A 22,084-nucleotide genomic window follows, 5' to 3' on the forward strand; every position below is an offset into this window, starting at 1 on the left:
AAAACCATTCATTAAAAACAGCCCTGGTTTGTTTATGACATTTCTGAGTTTTTTATACAGGGTGATTCATGAAGATATGCAGGAACTGTGGGAGCCCATTTTACATGTAAACATAATAAAAAAAGTTTATTTAACATGGGTCTGGAAATGCTTTGTTAGCGAGTTATGGCTAGCGAAATTTTCACCTGGATTTCAGGTCACCATGCACAACGAGGTCTTCCTGAAATTCTGGTAAGGTCGTTTAAGGAGTGAATTCAATTGTTTCATGAATCGTTTTGAATTACCAACAAGATGTTCCTCTTGCAACGCGATGCCAGCTGTACTTCCAACAATGGTGACGCATTGTCACATTTTCCACATATTGTTTGTACCTACTTAAATCAACATTTCCGAAATAAATAGATTGGTCGTGGAGGTCCTATACACTGGCCACCCAGATCACCAAATCCTATGCCATTGGATTTTTGCATATGGGGTTGGATGAAGGAGAAAGTTTATGAGGTCAAAGTTAATTCCGGTGAGTTGCTACTTAGACATGTATTAATAAAGTTTTTACACAGCTAAAGGAAAGGCCTGTTGGACTACAGTCAGCAATGACACTTTTGAAAATTTACTGTAATTTGTTTGAATAGGGTTAGATTAATTTTTTCCGGTTAATTTTACCTTGTACTGTTATGAATAAAAATTAATTTAAATAAACATCTATTCACTTTCTGTGTACTTTATATTCACAGTTTTGTTCAAAATACAATTTTTACAAGTTTTATTAAAATGTTCATCTGTTTCTTTGTGAAATAAGTACGTAATAAGCAATAATAGAGATATTGTTATCCAAAGATGAAAATATGTATTTTTACTTAACTTTTTGCATTTGACACGGGTTTTCTCAAAAACTAGTTGACTTACAGTTGTTGGACCTGTTTTATTCAATTTAACAGGTCAAAAACCATACGAAATGATTGAATTTGCCCTTTAATCTACCTTACCATAATTTCAGGAAGATCTTGTTTTACATGGTAAGCTGAAATCTGGGTGAAATTTTTGTTAACCGTAACTCGGTAACAAAGTATTTCCGGACCCATGTTCATATAAATTTTTTTCATTATATTTACATGTAAAATGGGCTCCCGTTTCTGCATATCTTCATGAATCACCCTGTATACATAGAAACATATATTTATGTACATAGGAAGAGATCAGATTGCAGATCTTGACATGTAGTGTTACTGAACGATGGCAAATGTCCTGATAAATTCTTTTTCTGTGACATAGTTTAGTTAGCAAGCATAACTGTTTAGTTATGATTATGTAAAAGAAGCACAATACAATAATTTTGTAGATTCCAGTGCAATCCAGGTGAAATGGAATGAATACCATAACTTAAGGAAAACAGTTTTAATTGGCTGGAATTAAAAGCCACCTGAGTATTAGTGGACATTTTACAAATTCTGTCAAACTGTGGACAAAGTTGAGATACTAACATTTATACCTGATGAAGAAATTATTGTAACAACACAACTAGCCCATAACTCAACACCACCAGTACTCAAATAACCATCCATCTCCATAAATCCATCTTGATGTTCATGTAGAACTATTGATTACTATGTAGCCAAAGAAAACCAAATCAATAAAAAAAATCTGAAGTAATGCAGTCCTGATTTTTAAAATAAAATAATTTTGCTTTAACTAGTTCTGGCCAAATCCATCCGAAACTCATCCAGATAAGTTCATACATGCCTACACCAGTGTATTTCTATTATTCAGAAACAGGTTATAAATAATTTCCAAATCACACTGGAGCTGGAGTGTCATGAGTTGCCGGAGAATCTTGCAGTGACAGGTTGGACTGCTGAGGGATTTTCGTCTGAGTGACCGCAACTTGGACACTCAAATTTTGAGTCTGCCATTCGGTTTGACTGAAACAAATAGTTTAATGTTAATCGTACAATTTAATTAATAAAACAATGGTTTAACATGAACAAACTAAACATCATAGTTTAATTGACATTACTTTACAATTATGCAGTGAGCAACTACTTTTGCGGTTTACTACAAACATAAGTTTTTACTGCAAGACGTAAGTTTCATTAGGACACAATGAAACAATACTATTAAGTGAAAGGCTTGCTTGAGCCAAAAAAGATTTTTACCATCCAATATTTCCTGGTTATAACGTAACTTCATTCATACCAGATACTTCAGTATTATTCTGGTGACGTACAATACATTTAAACCATTTACAAACAAATTATACCGTTCTTGTGATGATGGAAATCCTTAAATATTTTCCATAAGTCCTTTTTCTGACAAGTTTTGAGGTTAACAGACTGTTTCTGTTTGTATTACAATGAATTATAGAAATAAGTAGCTTAATGTATAATACATGTTCTGATTTAAATTTAATTTGGAGCAAACACGTACTTACTCCATACTAACTTTATAAAACTCCATTTTGTTTAATTGTTTATCCAAATGTTCATAGCTTATAAATTTTTGTCACGGATATATATTTATAAAACACATCAATAACAATAAAATAATGACATACTCAAAGAGAAAATTAATTTTACAGATTGTGCCATTGTAGATAATACAACTCGTTACTTTGTAGCCTACTTTGACAGGCTATTGTTGTCATTTAACAACTGGCAGATTAATATAGCAACTGAACATCAATGAACTAAAAGTCATATCTATTTAAACTAAAACCCACTTTCAAAAAAGTTATTAGACAATTTATTAGATGTTTAATACTTCTTCTTTTAAAACTTAAGATTAAAAATAAGAAAAAAGTTATGAATTGACATGTATGGGAGCCTACAACATCAACTTATATCATCGTCAATTTACGTGATGCATGTTTACAAGATGAGTGTTAATCTGTCCATCAGTGTGAGTATGAAGAATAAATAAACAAAGTAAAGTTCATAGCCATATCAAATGGTTACAAAATTTCCACTGTGAATAGGCAAATGTTAATTTAGTTGCCTATGTTTAAATTTGTTTAGGTAATAATGTTGATAGTTGAGTTAAAATCAACAATACACACTCATTGCAATTTTTCATAGTTTCCACATCTTTTGACAATATATTTACTGAAAGAAAAAAGTTGACATTCATGTTCAAAACTTTGCTTATTTAAATACATTTGTAAATTGTAAAAAGTAAGGGCTCTGTGATGTAGTGGTAACATGCTTGCCTGGCAAGTGAGAGATCCGGGTTCCAGTCCCGGCAGAGCAAGTACTATTTGTGATTCAATGTTTATTGAAAATTATACATAATTATATAAAATCTTTTTCATAACAAACATTTAAGTTTAGTCTTCAAAAACCACACATAAAGAAAAAATTAAATCTTTATATGCAGGAAATGCTATATTTTGATTTTTTGTTATATTTGGGGGCATGGGGGATATAAAACCCCCATTTTGAAAATATTGTTTTTTTTTTGTTCCCCCAATTAGTACTATACACTCCCGTTTACAGAATTTTGATACTTGGGCTATAAGCCTTTTAATACGAGTTTGAAGTTTTCAAATGAACACCCTGTTATTGTTAGCTGTACTGGAATATACAATTAATTACAAATAATTTAATGGAAAAATAGTTAACAGAGGGAGGGGGAGGAACTGACCTGAACGCAATAATAGCAGAAACTGTGGGCACAGCCCATGTGATGGGGCAGGACGGGGGGCTCCAGACACACTGCACACCTGGTGGCCACAGTGTACACTAAACTCTCCTGCCTTCCATCTTTGGCTCTGGTGTAGCCTACACACTTGCGAACATACCGCTGTAGGTACTTGTAGTTCACGAGGGGAAAAACAAACACCAACAGTTCCTAAAATATATTTATCAAGGTTAAATAAATTTTGCTTGAGTTTTAGTAGCCTACGTAGAAGAATTTAATGTAATATAAATCAAATAACAGGGTTAAGAGACGATTCATAAGAGGCTGAAGATTGAAACACTGTCCCAATTCCAACCCGGACAAAATATAGCCATTGCATTTCATACATTTTTGCTAACAATATTGCAACATTAAGCAGTCATAAAAAATGCCGATATAACTGATTTTCCTTTGTAATTCAGTTGCAGACCATACTGGGTCAACTTAATAATGAAAAATGAGCCCTAAAGTGGCCGTTTAGTCAGTAGGTATTCCACATGACTGTATTTTGAAGTGGTGACTGACAGCTTCCGTGTCTAGTTTTCTGACGTTCAGTTTTAAGTATATCAAGTTAGAAAAATTGTTCTTTTAGATATTTTCTGTTTTCGACCTCCACAAAATCTAATGTGGCTGACAATTAGTTTCTTTCTTAAAAAAAATTCCTTTATCAATTTCAAGAAAAAAACAGGTTGTGTGCTTATACAGTGCAAAATGGCTTTCGGTTCTTAAAACTATTATTCTTATAGTCTATTTTCAAATGCCATTCACTGAATATTACTAACTAACGTACTTTATATTTAAAAAAATACGTCTAAGACATTCTTTTGTCAACATGTATTTTGTAAATAACGGTTAATTATTCTATATGCAAGAATATTACTGATCTCAGGATTACTTGATGATATTTTGCTGTACAGATAAACACAGACAGAGAAATTCCTCCTTTAGTGTGATAACAGAGTGTTGGTCAATCATGAAATCCTGTCTCTGTTGCTGAAAGACACAATTTATTATTCTTCTGGGATCGAGTAACTTTTGAGGAGGTTCTGACAGCTAAGCTCTCTTTCTTGTCTGTACCTTTTCTTGATGGCATTACCCCTAGACATAAGTGTTTGCATTTCTTGTGGTCCTTTTATTATAAGGAGACTACGAGGTCCGACAATAAAGTAATGAGACTGATTTTCTTTTCAAGATGTGGCAACCCTGCAGGCTTGTATAGGTACAATTCTTCAACCTTGATCTATAAGCTACTTCTAGTCTAAGCAGCACATCGATGCAACTGCTTAATTTTGAGTTGTGCTGTAATAAGTTGTGCTCTCGTCACGGAAATGGAACCGCATAATATTGCACAACGGTATGCCATTTCCTTTTGCGTTACATTGGGTGAAAACACAATGAAAACTTATGGTAAGCTTCAGAAGGCTTATGGAGAGGAGTTTATGTCAAGAGCTCAAGTTTTTCGTTGGCATAAAATGTTTAGTAAGGCAGAACGAATTTTGAAGATGAAGACTGTTTTTAACCTCAAAACAAATTTCAGTATTGCCACAGACACCTTATTCACCACATATCGCTCCGTGGGACTTTTTCTATTTCAAGAAACAAAACATCGGTGAAGGAACACCATTTTCAAACAACACAAGATGTCCAAAAACCTGTGACAAGGGTCTTGGAGGATGTTACAGAAGAAGAGTTTGGAAGATGAGTTCAAGAAATGTTACCATCAATGGCAGAAGCGCTGGATAAAGTGCGTGAAATCAGGAAGGAACTACTTTGAAGGAGAAAACTCTAAACTTGACTATACTCTTAAGCAAAATCTTTTTTCACATCAGTCTCATTACTTTATTGTCGCACCTCGTATTCTTAGCTCTGGTAGCTTACATGTTAACATTATTTTATTCAGTAAGACAATTTTTAAATGAAAAACAACTCTGTTCATCATCCTGTCTATTGACATCAAACATCAGATCATCAGGCATCACCATAAGACCCTGGCTGACTCAGGGTGTTCACAAGGAAGACATAATCAATTTGTCCCAGTTTTATGTTTCTTTTTAAACCGCTTTAGCATTTTGAATGTTTAAGAAGAGTCAGGTGTGTCAAACAGAAAACACAAGAAAACAACGAACCTCTTTGAGCAAAGTTCATTGTGTTTGAAGTGGAAGGCAAGGATTGGCAGATCTATTACATGTGGTAAGATATAATGCAGTGTGATCGATAGTCGCTCGTTTTGTTTTGCTATGATACAGATACTGTTTTTAGGAATGCAACTTCGATAGGGGCTATCCAAAGTGGTAGGTGAATTAAACAAGGATCAGTATGTAATTTAATTTCTGCCCTTTCCTACATACGAGGTATGTTTTTAAAGTAAGTACAGTTTTTAAATTACGCCGCCACAGCTCTGCAGTTGCCATTTAGCGCATGCGCATAGTGTAGCTACATCAGTTGGGAAGCCACAGACGCCATAACGACACCGTTTGATCGAGTCTTCATTTGTTTACGTGATTTTAAAATGCCGCCGACTATCGAGAATCCCGCCGACTGTGAAGTGTGTGCTGTGATTCGTTTTCTCTGTGCTAAAGGCTTAAAAGCAATTGACATTCATCGTCAAATCAGTGAAGTTTATGGTGAAAACATTATGAGTGAAGGAATGGTGCGGAAATGGGTTAGGGCCTTCAAAGATGGCCGCCCAAACGTTCATGATGAGGAATAAAGTGGGCGACATTCAGTCATTACCGATGATCTCATTCAAAAAGTGGACTGTAAAGTGAAAGAGAACAGATGGTTCACAATTTCGTCCTTAGCTGAAAAAATGTCCTGCTGTATCAAGAAGTGTTCTCTACGAAACTGTGTCCGAACGTTTAAATTATCGGAAACTGTGTTTACGGTGGGTACCGAAAATGTTGAATGATGAGCACGAAACAAAACGATTAGGCAGTGCATTGAGCTTTCTCGAGCGTTACAGTAAGGAGGGCGATGATGTTTTAAGCCATATCGTTACAGGCGATGAAACATGGGTAGCCTACGTTACACCAGAATCAAAACAACAGTCAATGGAATAGCGGCATTCAATATCCCCTAGTCAAAGTTAAGCAAACAATTTCTGCCCAGAAAATCATGTGCACTGTCTTTTGGGACAGACAGGGTGTGTTGTTGGTCAATTTTCTGCCTCGCAGTGAAACGATTAATGCAGCCGCGTACTGTGAAACTTAAAAAAAAAAAACTGCACCACGCAATTCAAAAAAAAAAAGGCGTGGCATGCTGAGTGCAGGTGTCGTTTTGCTCCACGATAATGCTCGTCCACATTCAGCAAATCGAACGCAAGAGCTCATCACTTCATTTGGCTGGGAACAATTGGACCAGCCTCCATACAGTCCCGATCTAGCGCCTAGCGACTACCATTTTTTTCTGCACTTGAAGACGCATTTGGCGGGGAAGCGTCATTCCAATGATGAAGAAGTAAAAACGTCTGTGCAACAGTGGTTGTCCAGTCTGGCGGCAAGCTTCTTTGACGACGGCATACAAAAGCTGGTCCCAAGATACAAGTGCCTTAATAATAATGAAAATTATGTACAGAAGTAGAGGCAAGAATGCTCTTTCAGGTAAATAAAGTTTTGTTTGAAAAATTTACTTGTTCATTTTTTTATATCAAAACGGTACTTACTTTAAAATCATGCCTCGTATTATCTTTTTTTAGTTATTATTGATCCTGGAGTAGCTTAATGACATATACCTGTCTGTAAACACCGATTACCTCCCATGACCATAACAGATGTCAGAGTTGCTTAAGGAAATCCCACTATCCAAATAAGTCATGTCACGATCGTGATGTTAGCGGTTATAAGGTTTAATCTAGTTCCTATCGACTGCACCATACAAACACATTCTATATTACTAAATATTAATACAAATTAAGATAGAACTGAATCATATAATTTTAGTCCATTCATAACAAATGGAAAACAAAACCTGTTTATACTTCAAAACACATTATACTATTTTAACACAAGCTAAAACATTATTTCACTGTTGTAATTTAGAGGTGTTGTTTGAATATGTATGACTAATGTAATATTTGAATGCACAATTCCTCAATATGTAATTTATTTTACAAATTCCTAACTAAGCAAACAATATAAAAATAAAACTGACAAATAAACCTTTAAATTTTGCAAAACATTACACTTTAAGTTGAATGGATCTATTATACTTGTATCATCATGAGAAGTGCAGATTCACAGTATAAAAGTACCAAACACCAAAACATTACATAAGCAAAATGACTTGCCTCGTAGTAAATAGAAAACCAACTGGTGCAAAACTTTAGAAAAGTGATTGACTAAGACAGTGCATCAATTATAAATATTACTGAAAACATTTTAAGGCTTTATTTGTTTACTACACTTACAATGAAACCGTGCCACAATAGTTCTCGGGTCATGTAGCTGTAACCGACCACTCGAGACATAGATGTGGCAGAAACAGGTTTGATGTTCACCAGACGATCTGTCAGGTTGGGGAACACTCCTTGTCTCAGAAACAGCAGATAGTTGAGTAGAGAGGCTACCTGGACACAGAGCTCCAGCCATCCTAGGAGCCGAGACACCTACAGCAGGATCAGGTTTGATGTTTTTTATTTTAGTTTATTGGAATGTTCATAAATTATCCCTTAACAGGAGTAGATACTAGATTATACCTAGATTATGGCCTCTTTATTAAAGGCATTTTTCATTTAATTTTTTTAGGTCACTATATAACCCTGTGTATTTTAAAATGTTTATTCAATGCAAGAGAATAGATTGAATTACACTTATGGGGAGTTTCCAACAAATAACTATGTAGATTATGCTGAATTGGTGAATTACTATTCAACTGGAATTTACAATGAAACAAGTTTATTTGCTGATTAATATGTAACATGAGACAATAGGATAGTAATACATCTATTTGACTCTATTGACTCCAAGGTCAACTCCCACATCTGAGAGTAGCGCTTTATATTACGCAGCCACCCTGAGTAGAAGTACAGTTGAGTAGAGAGTTTTGAATTTGCAGATAGCTCACTTACAGTTTCACTGTACTCTGTTTCTATCCCCTGTACTTTTTCACCTTGAAAATTCACAGGTGAGCATGCTACAAATGTTGTTTTTAAGCAAAAAGTTGCATATGCATCGACACTATCAACATCTGTAAAAAAGACGTTTTGCCTAATATGTCGCCAATATGGTTTTTGCAATAAACAGTTCAATTCACATCAATAACCATTTAATTTTTTTTAACCAAATCAAGGAAGACAACTCCTGCTCACACTTATACCTGGTTCTTGTGCTGAGATGGGACTAGGAGAGATGTCAGCTCTGTGGATCGGTAGCTAAGATACCGACAACCGATGTTAAGGGTAGCCCATGCGGCTGCTCTAACTGGCGTAATGTCTCGCCCGTACTTCAGACTGAGCAACTGCTGGCCAAACGTTGCTTGGCAATGACTCATTGAAAGCTACAACAGTGCAATTCCAAATAACAACTTATATCATAAGAGAATAACTATACAGTTATAAATATACAGAAAAAGTAATAAAATAACTTATTTTACTGTAGTAGATAAATAAAGTGTCCCAACTTAGTACAAAACTCAGATCTAGTTCCATTTGTTGTAAATGAGGTCTTTATTTGTCATTTGGTTCATTTTGGGTACAATACAAAATTAAATTGTGTTATAAGTGCTGTTTTATAGAGCTTTTTTGTTTTTATAGTTCTATTTTTTAATTTGTATGTGCGTCCTTGTTGGTAATGGTATATTCTTCTTGATAGGAAATGGCTGTTAAAATCATCACATTGTTGTTCCAAATCTAAATCACCATCAGTATCATCTACTAATTCGATGTCAGAGCTATTAAAATGTTTATCCTCCACGTTTATAAAATCTGTTCCAGTGAGCTAGCTCAACATAAAAATAGTTTAAATTTTTCAACTACAAAAAAACAGATACACAGACACAATTCTCATAATTTAGTAGGTAATACTTCTGGATGATCGATCTCAGGAATATTACCCAGAGTTAAATGTCTACATTAACAAACATTCTCTTTAATATTTAGTTAAAAGAATATAACTCGCAACTCACAATCAACCACGATATAAAATTTAGCATCCTATGAAATGAAAAAAGGAAGTATTACTAATCATCTTACCTTCCATATCACAGCAGATAGTAAAGCATCTAATTCTGGCTCGCATTTCACAAGTGATGGCTGAAACCAAAATAATGTTGATAAGGAAATGATAAAATAAATAAGCATAAAAAGGTAATTTATTTTAAGATTTTTCTATCTTTACCTATTTTGTACATAGTTCTATTTTTATTACAAGTTGCATGTTGGGATTGTCTAATTGGCCCTAACTTTGACTGGTTATGTTTTATTGATAGTATTTCAGAGATCTTATTGCTTACACAATAATAGGAGTGAGAACAGATTGGCAGCTTTAGTACGCCATCTGTACAGCATGTACATCTTCTGCCACAAGTATATCCAGTCTAGTTCTGGCTCCATGATTGGTCATTAGTACAAGATGTAAAATGCAAGACAAACATTTTCATTGCTGTTTTACATGTGTCGGCTGGATGTAGTGAAACGTCTTGAGTTTTATTCCATAAGAACAATGTTAACATTGTTACACCCTTATTTACGGCTGTAGAATTATGAAAGATATATAATTTCAAAGATATGCGTAAATTGCATTCAAAAGATTTTTAGTTTTTCTAGAGAAATGTGTATTTAAAAAAATATTTAAACGATGAAGTACAAAAGGTTTGATTTTCTTCTGTACAACCAACTAAAAAAAACTACACAGCATTTGGATACATAATGAAACACGCCTTTTTGCAATCTCTAATTGGAACTAGTACAGTGTCATTAAATTAATTTAAAAACAAAATAACTGGAAATTGTATCTTATTTGTTCCTGTTTGATGATATACACAGCACTCAAACATCACACCTTTCTAAAGCTATGAACTTCTAGAAATTATACTGGTCCCATTGAAAACTGAATACATACTTTGATAAGTATGTAAAATAACCTTAGACATGATACTTGCATTTTTGACAACAATTTTAGAGTGGATTTTCTACAATCATGAAATGTTCACAAATCACTTTACATTGGTACAATGTGCTGCCTTGCTGGAAGTGATCACAAACTTATACCCTAATTATATGTCTAACTGAAAAACAACTTAAAATACTGTTTAGATCACATCTTTAACTCTGTATCGAATGCAATGTATAACACATCTCTAATGCTGTATAATAGTTCATAAAGGTTTTGGTTTAATTTCTCGCTGCACAGTTAGATTGCCCAGCCTCCCTACATTCCCACTACACATTAGTCCAGCTCAAACTGCCATTAGGAGCGTGAGTTTAAATCAAACTGATTCATTCCGACCAAGGGTGTTTCTTAAGTAACAATAATTTTTTTAGTGCTACATGTAGTGGCAGGCTGTAGTAGGCAATTATACCTAGAAAGTTTATGTAACATTAACACAGTGTGTGAGTTACTGTTAAGTAATGGTCAACACATTGGTGAATTGCTAGGTGGTAAATTAGACACAGAAAGTGATGATGAAATTAAAGAACACTACAAAAATTCTCACACTGTCCAAAGTGACACTGATGAAATAAAATCTGGAAGACCCATAAACAAATTTGTACATTCCTGGAAAATGTGGAGTAACAAAAATGGCAGTTGCTCCTCATGAAGCAAATCTCTAATGCTGAATCTTTTGATGTGTTTGCCGGGTGTTATTGGACATGCAAGGCAACATCGTTTTGATCAAGAGTGCTTTGAAAATGTTTTTCATCCGAGATATCCTTGAAAACATTACCAATCACACAAATGCATACATCCATAGTATACAATATAAATTTTAACATGAACGTGATGTACTGCAGACTGACACAACAGAACAGACCTGTGGTTTTCTAGGTCTCTTGTAGAAATGGCACATATCACGATAATTATCAAAGCTTAAAAGACTATTGGGGGACAGGTGGTGACGGAAATGAGAAGTTATGATTAGTAATTAACATAAAACTCTTCAAGTTTTTGTAGATATGTACACAATTTGATGATGTTTCAACAAGAATCATTAACTGACTGTGTTAAAAATGCCACAAGGAAATAAATTTATACAGTTGCCTATAAGATACCGTATTTCAAGAAAATATTAATAAAGGTGATTTTGTACTAGTGAATCTTAAGAGTAAAGTAAGGAATCTACTCATTATTAATATGTTTTTCTCATTAACCATGTAGATCATGATGTACTAAAAATGAAATGACTGATTTTGTGTACAAAGATGATATTCGCTGTAGATTTTATAAACATATTGGATACTCTGCGATTTGATTTCTTCCTCATAAGTCTTTAGAATGATAACGACGTTATCATGGTCTGTCAGCCGATGAATTCGTTAGATGCAAATTACATGTTTGGTTAGTAACACTCTTTAATTTGTTCTGTAATTGTGTTTTTTATAGTTATATTTGTTGATTTTTATACTGGCATTACCGGTTGAAATACTACTTTAATTTGCAAGTTGGCCATTTTGGCAGACAAACATAACTTGCATTGTGTTTACTCTGTAATTTATGGTATAATATCGTGATTTAGTGTTGTGGTTTTACTTATGTACTATAGTGCCTGTAAATAAATTTGAGTAATTAAAATTATTGTTTTATTGAAATTTCCATTATAAATATTTATTTTACTCTAATTACAAACTGTGCTTTTCATTTAGACTAGCCTATTGGCTAAAACTTATTAACATGAATCGCAATTTGTTAAAAGGGCATTAGTGAATTTTTTTGAGAAATTTCACTTTTTCACTGTTTTGCATTCTTCAGACATAGATTCATCTAACTGTTTTAGAAAGGCACAAATCCACCACATAGCATAAGCTACAGAGCTTATTTGGTATTGCAAGTTTTGTTAAAAGGGCACTAGTCCGGGACTTGTGCCCCTTTAACAAAACGTTTGTTGGCAGCACTGTCTCCAGCTGTGTTGTTTAGTTTGTGGCTCAGCTGTTTCTCATTCCCAGGTTGTTGTTTTCCAGACTAACCTTCTGCATTTTAAGGTTATAACTTGCTTTTGTTGTCAAATGCTTTGTGTTTAACATGTCAAGCGACGGTTTTTCCTGTTTTAAATGACGAAGTTGCAATTGAAAATAATAATTTCAAAGAAGAGGAAATATGATCCTGAGTCCTACAAGAGGAACATCATAAAATGTTCATTTTGAAAGGAAAGGCATACAAAAAACCACAAAGGAAACTTTGTGAATGAAAAAACGTCCAAAGTTATCTTGCGGGTAAGTTTTTTAACAATAATAACTTATAGAAAACTACTGATTTCTTAAAATTTATTAGATATAGCCTAGGCCTAGTGCAAGGTAAGTAGCCTACACCAGTTACTGCTACTTTTTAATGGGTTTGTTTGATTTTTTGTATGCCTAGTACAGTTCGATATTTTCAAATGTTTTTTTCTGATGATTTTGTTTGGTTTTGTGCAGGTGTCGTTGGAAATTCCTTGAAAAAAAGGAGAGGACAATATAAATGATATATTTGCCAAATTCCATGATATTAAATCCAAAAATGAACAGGACCTGTACATCCAAGGGCTTATCCAAGGGCTTATGTATGTAAAGTCCAAAGAAGGAGGCAAAGGAAAGACAACTCTACTGAACGATCAGCATCGTACAAATACAATTTGTTGGTTGGTAGCACCAGAACAAACGTATGTATGAAAAGCTTTTTATCTGTTTTTTCTGTGTCGTCCAAAATAGTAAGGCGAAATCAAAGAATTGAAACTAAAGGGCCAGACACCGGAGGATAAAAGAGGAAAACACATTTCTTTTTCTCTTGATTTAGAAAAAAAAGCTGCAGTCAAGAGTCATATTGAATCGTTCCCGGTCAACAGAATCACACTACTTAAATAAAACAGTGTATACTATTAAGTGCTGATTTAAATTACAACACAATGCACAAGTTGTACACTGAGAAGTATCCCAGCCTTAGCAGTAAGCAGGAGTTTCTACAAAAAAATACGTACAGGAACACTTCAATTACCGGTTCGGTAGACACCAAGTTGACACCTGCTGCACTTGCGAGGAACTCAAACTTAAGTTGAAATCTCCCCACTTGAATGACGCAGCTAAGCGTGTTGCGTCAGCAGAACTAATGGTCCACATCAGGAGAAGTAAAAAGTTTTATTCTGCACTGGAGTTTGAAAACTCTGAACAGGCACAAGCTGAAGAGCCCCATGTATTATCAATTTCAATAGATTTTATGCAAAACATATCTTTGCCTAAAGTCCCAGTTCAGGAACTTTTTTATCTCAGGCAACTGACCATAAACGTATTTTGTATTTCTAACATAAAAAAAAATTAGTACTGTGTTTGTCTATGACGAAACAGAGGCAAAAAAAGGCCCCAATGAGGTCTGCTCTTTCATTAATGACTACCTGAATGATTTGCCCTAAAAACCAGTATTCTGAGTTAAGAATATTTTCTGACAACTGCTACAAGCAGAATAAAAATCAGGCCTTGAGCAGATTTTTTGTTGTATCTAACAGATCCTAATCAGTTTTCAAAAAGTGCAGCAATTCTTTCCTGTAAGGGGGCATAGTTTTCTACCACGTGACCGAGATTTCGGTCTTGTGAAAAAGGCAACTTAAGAAATATGACAGACTCTTCACTCCCTATGAAGTTGTGGAGCAAATTGTTAAAAGCAGCTTACCAGGAAAGTTTTTGGTTAAGAAAGTGAACTGTGATGAAATATTGGATTTCAAAAACTGGTGGGGCAAGCATTACAAACTCCGCACAGTTTCTGATGAGACGAAAAACTTGAAAAGAGAGATAGTAGGGTTTGCTTTGGTATTAGTAAACTATACCACTTTGTGTATGGGTCAGACTTAAAAGGGCACATCACGGCCTATCCACAAATAATGGCCTAGACAAGCAAACATTTTTCATGTCTGCTCAATCAGGTACGCCTTCAGCTCCAACCAGACTTGCATACCGGGAGGGAAAATTCCCTTGAAGGAAGCCAAGGCCAATGACATCAAGAAAGCTCTTCAGTATGTACCAGTAGAACATCTGGAATTTTTATAATGAAATTTTTAAATGGGCCCATTGGAAACAGCTGAAGAAGAAGATTTGAGTACCAGAGGTTGAGGACCTTATAACATTAAAAAAGTGACCAACTAATACTATGGCTCAAAAAATATTTTCTAAAATCAAATTAAATGTTTATTTCGTTAATTTGACTAATTTTATAATCTAATTGCTATACCAAACTACTAATGTAAGCAATAAAAGCATAAGTTTGATCAGAAATAGTTTATTTTTCATCCTTTTTTTAGTGCATTTTGTTAAAACGGTACAAAGTCCATAGTTTTAAATAATTTAAAAAGTAATATAAATGAACAAAAAACACCATATCTATTGTTTCAGTAATTAAAAATAGTAATAAACTAAATATAAATAAAAAAAGTATAAAAGATAAAGTAAATATTTTCCAAACAAGATGGTTTTTTGTTAATTCCTGAAAGTTTTTACCAAATGGACTAGGGCCCCTTTTAACAAATCACGATTCACATATACATTTGGCAAAATGTCAACTATTGTTCAACTGAAACATATTTGGAAGTTCACTTAAAAAGAAAACTATATACAACTACGACTCAATATGCTTTATTTGGATAAACATTGTTGCAAACATTTAGAATTTATTTGAAACATAATAAAATATAGTATTTTTACATTTATGCACCATTTCATGTTTCCATTTGTAACTTTTGTGCGCATGATGCAACAGATCTATATTTTTTTAGAACTTACATAAAATTTGCAAAACATTGGCTATCTCAAATTGTTTATATTATTTTAATTTTTTATATACATTTATAAACAAACAATAAAAATTAATACATGTTTATAAATAATTTATTTTGGCAAAGTAAAAATTCTCATTTGTTTTCTGAAAAGATTGATATAGGTTACAACATAATGTTTAGGTTTATTAAAATAAATTTATATTTTTTGTAATTAATTAAAATTCCTGCCAATGAGGAGTCAAAATATTACTAATTGGGGAGTTAAAATATTTTTTATCTGAAACCAGAAGGTTCTTTAACAAGTTTGTTTGTTTTTTTTTTCACATAGACCCGGTAGATCCTAATAAATAAAAACAATATGAAATTAAAATAGTGAATTCGAAATTTTGATCTAAATTAGATCACTATTTTAAAATTTACTTACGGATAAAGTACCGACAATCTTCAACAACTGCTCCTTTAGAATCCTTTGAATCTCAGAGTCAAAATCAGCTGCATCCAACTAAAACAATATTACCATGAGATTATAACACAAGACTATAGTACTTCAGGCATGGTAATTATTCCAACACACTGAGTAAAAATTAGGTGGGTGATCCAGAACCGTTGAGGAATACTGACTACAGATATGGTGCTTCTTTATGCTGATATTCAACTCCACATTTATCATCAAACCCAGAAACTACTGATAGAATTTGGCTGGACTGTCAACATGTCCTCCTATCCTTTCTAAAGTTCAAAGTTAGGCCCAAGTGATTACCACTTAAAGGAACACTTAGGTGACCTAAACTTGTAATACTTATAATAAAGATAAAAAAGGAAGTTATTCCGGGGAAGGGTACAATAAGCGGACCTGGTTTCTTATATCGAAGAATGTAATCATCGATACCTAACATTCGCATCTCAAATCCTAGACTATCAATCGATATAAAAGTATCAATAGTCCTCAATAGCAATCATAAATTAAAATATGAATTTAACATTTCCAGTGATCAAACAAATTATTATAACCAAAATTAGGAAAAATGAAGATGACCATATTTGCTGCTCTCACAATTACAGTTGTTTCTTTCACACAAATTTCACATAATTTGGGTTTTTCGGTACGAGTCCAATATGCTAAAGTCACGAAAAACATGTCTTATCATCTTTCAAAGCAATGTTGTGTAGTTTTCTAAAATTGACTGCCATTTTTAATAATCAAATGTTACTTAGATAAAATTGAAATATTACATAACGAGTATTACTTGAAAGTGTTTACAGCTGTTGATATAGATTATTTAAGTTAATTGTTCAAAATAATTAATCAGTATCGATTGATTATATTGATGGATATGATTAAGTAATATCGTTTGGATTTCAATATTAAAAAACCGGGTCTGCTTATCACACCCTACCCACTATTCCATTCCCAAAAGCATTGGCAGCAGACTTTTACGGGATAAGCATACATAAGTTGTAGTTAGTACCATTGAAAAAAGTGCTTAAATAAAAATGGTGATTAAGTACAAAAATAGCACAAGTTTTAAAACAATATAATATATTGTGCTAGGGAAAAAAACCATGCTTTCTATTTTTAAAAACAAAGAAAACTTGTTTTATGATCGCCCTTCGTATTTTTAGAGGAAAAAAACCCACATAATATTTCATTTTGAAAAGTATAATTTAAAGCTTCAAACTGATTTGTCATTCAAATACTAGAATTCTTTATTCTGTTACAGCCAAACACAACTAAGTCATTAAGACGTTGAGCATTACCATATAAAAGATATAACATTGAAAAAATAATTCTTTCCTTAATCCAAGAGTCATTTTTTAAAAATTTGTATGGTAACAAAAACTGGTGAGCAAAACTATTTAAATATAATGTTTCTGCAGAAAAAACAAAAAAAAAATAAATCTCTCTCTCCAACTAGTAATCAATGGATATTGCATTAATTACAGAATTTTGCTACTGGTAATCAATGGATCGTCCCTCAATTTGCACAATTCCCTATTATCATTCATTGTAGTTAAGGTGACCAGACGTCCTTTTTTTTCTTTTCATTTTTTTACTACTTCAAAATTGTTGTTTATTGAGACAAGTAATTTGGCTCCAACAATTTTAAAAGCCGCTCAATAGCTGGCATGAGTGCCAGCCAGATGTCTAGTTTTGTACCAAATATGTGTGTAGATTTACAGTAAACAAAGATTTTTTAAATATATTTTATAAAATATGAATCTGCCAGTTACAGAATAATCAATTGGCATTTAAAGATTAAATTATTTTTAGAATTCATTGAAAAGAATAATTTTTGAAACAGAGTGGTAGTAAACCTTGCGATCCCTAACGAAATTAAAAGACAACCATTAAAATGTGCCAATTACAATTAATATACGTAAATTTATATAATATCAAAATAATAATAACTAGGCCTTCAAATACGAAAAATACATAACATAACCTAGTTTAGAAAAGCTACTTACAACAGTTACACGAGCAGCCGGTTTCTCATGAACATAATTATTGGAAGCAGGACTGCCCATGATGTTTTCATTGAGAAGCAATCAATGTCTTATGTTGAGTGTGTCAAAAGTGACAAACCTAGAAATAATAAATGAGATAATTCACTAAATAAAACATCAGTACTTTCGGATGCCACCATTTTTGGAAGAGTTTTTCTTACCAGGTTCCTTAAAAACTTCATTATTAGAAATACCAGACTTTATTTGAGTTACTGTGAAAATTACATGTCAGTATGATAATCAGTTCTTGTTTTCAGCCTCCCAAAAGGAAGTGATGTTGGCGAGGAGTCTACTTTCTCCTTATCTACTATTATATCTACTCTGTATGATATGTACGCATGTAAATACCTTCTTTTATAATCCTATAGCAAATAGTAGATAGGGGCAGAGTGGCCACCTTCTATTGATATAATTTTCACGGTAAGTCAAATAATGTCTGTTCTTTCTAATAATATGGGGGTAGACTTTAATAAGCGGCCTACACTCTTTATTCCGTTGTTTTACAGAATGATTTAATTGTTTTTATTCGAATGAATAATTGGATATTACAATTTATTAAATAAAACATGATTCCTACTAATTAGTTAGTCATTTGTTATGTAAACAATTAACAGCAAGAAGTAACTAATTTGTTGAGAATTTGAAAATGACGATGAATATGAGGAAATGATGTGATAAATTTCTAGATATACGTGTGGGTTTGGTTACTGTCTTCACAAAAGCGGTTGCTCACTGCTATCCGTGCAATCTATAAATATTGTAACATATTTGTGATGTGTAGGTCTAGGCCATAGTTGGATTTGTTATTTTGTAATGTTATTGTTATATTTATGTTATTAAAAATTGGGGTAGGGAACGATAAGCGGACCCGGTTTAGGCTATTATATCGAAATTGACAAATAATATTTCTTAATCATAACCATTGATATAATCAATCGATACTGATTAATTATTTTTAACGATTAATCAAAATAATCTATATCAATAGCTGTAAATACTTTAAAATAATACTCTTAATGTAATATTTCAATTTTATATCAGTCACATTTGATTATTAAAAAATGACAGTCAATTTTAGAAAACTACACGACATTGCTTTTGAAGATGATAAGACATGTTTTTCATGACTTCAACATGTTGGAATCGTCCGGAAAAACCCATTATGTGAAATTTGTGGGAAAGAAACAACTGTAACTGTGAGAGGAGCAAATATGGTCGTCTTCAGTTTTCCTAATTTTGGTTATAATAAATTGTTTGATCACTGTAAATATTAGATTCATATTTTAATTTAAAACATATGATTGTTATTGAGAACTATAGATACTTTATATCGATTGATAGTCTAGGATTTGAGATGCGAATATTAGGTATCGATGATTACATTCTTCGATATAAAAAACCGGGTCCGCTTATTGGACCCTACCCAAAAATTGTAATGTATTATTCTTGTTGTTAATGTATTACTTATAATTATTGTTTCGTACGATTAGTATATAACATCAAATTTGGATTATATATCGAATAGTTCTATAATAACAATCAAAGGTCACTTATTAAAGTTTTTTTTTAAGCTAATACAGTTTTTTTGAGTCCGCGGTAAGAAAAACCTCTTCCAAAAATAGTGACCTCGGTTAATAGCAAAGAATCAGAAATACAGTAAAACCTCCATTTGAAAACCTTTTTAACCGAAACATTGTTTTTAAACTGAAATGGCTGATGAAATTTCAACATCGATACAGCCACTGAGATTTCATGCAAAATATTTTTGATGTGCACATACAGATGTTGGGATCAAAAGTTAATAGTGTCTGAACTAAAATGTAATGTGACAAAGACAATTTACGTAAGATATACTGTCACAGGTGGTTTTAATTCCTAATCACAGGTGTCACAAATCCTAATATTTACCAAATATATATGTCGGAGTAGAAACGCGAATGCATAACAGTGTTCGAGTTGAGGATCAACCATCTATACAATATACTTGTTCTTTTCAGAAAATTAACTTACTTCTGATTGCTAGAAAGGAGCAATGATAATAGGAACCTACAACATGCATTACATAGTATGAACAAAGCATAAAATCTAAACCTAATCTTCACATTTGAAGCATATATAGGCCTAACTAATAAATTATTTACTTTTAGTCCATATCTGTTTCTGAAAATACTAACCATAACTCCTAAGTAAAGTAGTAAGTAGTACAGTACAGTAAGTAGAGTATTGCTATTTGAATATTATGCTAATAATAATAGAAATGGGTAGGGTTCAATAAGCGGACCCGGTTTTTTATATCGAAGAATATAATCATCGATACCTAATATTCGCATATCGAATCATAGACTATCAATCGATATAAAAGTAATAACAATCATATGTTTTAAATTAAAATGTGAATTTAATGATGTAACAAATAATAAATGAACATAACCAAAATCAGGGAAACTCATAACTGTAACTAAATGAAACAGAACGAAAACGTTTTTACTAAAGTTGTGTCCACCATTACCTTCTTTTTTGCATCTGAAGACGACCATGTTAGCTCCTCTGACAGTTACATTTGTTACCTTTCCACAAATATCACATAATGGATTCTTAGGTCCTAACCCAACATTCTGAAGCCATAAAAACATGTTTTATCGTCTTTTAAAGCAATTTCGTGAAGCTTCCTAAGATTGACAGCCATTTTTAATACACAATGTTACTTATGTGAAATTTAAAATATTACCTTAATTAATTGTATTATTTGAAAGTGTTTACAGCTGTTCATATAGATTATTTGAGTTAATTGTTAATAATTTATCAGTATCGATTGATTATATCGATGGTTATGATTAAGTAATATCGTTTGCCAATTTCGATATAAAAAACCGGGTCCGCTTATTGGACCCTACCCATAGAAATGATTAAATGTACTCACTACTGCACTGTTTCTGCTTGTTCTTTAGTGTTAGTTAGTTTTTTTTATGATTTGCAGATTGGGTTTGTGTTTGTATTTTTTTTTTTTTTTTTTTTTTTTTTTTTTTCTATTTCTTGTTGATGCCACTTGGCATAGGCTAGGTTTGAAAACCAAAAAGCCTCTTTGAACCCTTAAGTATTTTATTTTATTTTAAAAAGTATTTTAAATTTATTTCTTGGTTTGGAATTTATAGCATGAAGCCACACATTTAATTGATACATGTTAGTAACCACATTTTAATGCTTTAAATATTATTACTATAGGGATGGTGATGCCTTTGCATGTCTTAATGCACGGCCTTATGCATGTTGATACATCACTAATGAACGTGTACATAGGTATGAGACCAGGAAATGCCTTGATGTTCATATAATAAATGGATCTAGGTTAATTCTACTTGATTATTTAAATTAATATGTTTTTTGATTTCTGCATGTGTTTAGTGTTATTATCTGTATAAGACATAACTCTATATTATACTTTCATTTGATGCATGGACTTGAATCAATGCGCCCTGGTTACAGTAGTAGTTCTTAGTCATGTCATGCTGTTTTGTATTCTTACGTAGATACAATCTTTCACAAAATGTAGCCTACAAATGTAGTTTTAGTTTTAATGTTCACTAGTTATATTTATATTTTTGCATGGCCCGTTATACATTAAATAATTATAGCAGGGACCTGAACACACACTGTTTGTAATTCTTAGTCAAATATTTATTTTCTTAGATGTGGTCTTTTACAAAATGTTGATTAGTGTTTGGTTTTAATACCTGCATGAATGCTTAGTTTTATTTACAATTTTATTGCATGACCTGAAGGACATTTATTTGTTCTCTAATTATGACACGCAGCTAAGTTTTTTAGTTGAATTTGTTTTCCCTAGCTAGACGTAGTCTATTACAATTTGTAGATCGACTGAATAACAGTTTGAATCTTTATTCCATAAATAATTAGTAAAGAAAAATGTTGATTTCAAACAAATTAAATCCCGTATTTTATACCTGTATTATTATATCTTTATTTTTGCGTCTGTTAGAAATTTCTAGATGTGCTCAAT

General features: G+C 32.7%; 1 protein-coding gene across 2 annotated transcripts; it reads right to left on the reverse strand.

Annotated features, from left to right (window-relative positions):
- Positions 1-1,380: 1,380 nt before the first annotated feature.
- On the reverse strand, positions 1,381-21,067 carry LOC124355123 (peroxisome biogenesis factor 2). 2 transcript variants are annotated; one of them, XM_046806085.1, is made up of 8 exons: positions 20,987-21,067; positions 18,028-18,145; positions 15,986-16,063; positions 9,860-9,919; positions 8,986-9,165; positions 8,078-8,275; positions 3,637-3,843; positions 1,381-1,919 (listed from the first exon to the last, which is right to left on the reverse strand). In XM_046806085.1, the coding sequence occupies exons 2-8, from the start codon at positions 18,085-18,087 to the stop codon at positions 1,812-1,814; spliced, it is 891 nt and encodes a 296-aa protein (XP_046662041.1). In that variant the 5' UTR covers positions 18,088-18,145; positions 20,987-21,067; the 3' UTR covers positions 1,381-1,811. The 2 variants fall into 2 exon arrangements, with proteins under 2 accessions (XP_046662041.1, XP_046662042.1); XM_046806086.1 differs by lacking the exon at positions 20,987-21,067 and adding an exon at positions 20,241-20,326.
- Positions 21,068-22,084: the final 1,017 nt, after the last annotated feature.

Source organism: Homalodisca vitripennis, chromosome 2 (assembly GCF_021130785.1).
Source record: "Homalodisca vitripennis isolate AUS2020 chromosome 2, UT_GWSS_2.1, whole genome shotgun sequence".
NCBI classification, from domain to species: domain Eukaryota; kingdom Metazoa; phylum Arthropoda; class Insecta; order Hemiptera; family Cicadellidae; genus Homalodisca; species Homalodisca vitripennis.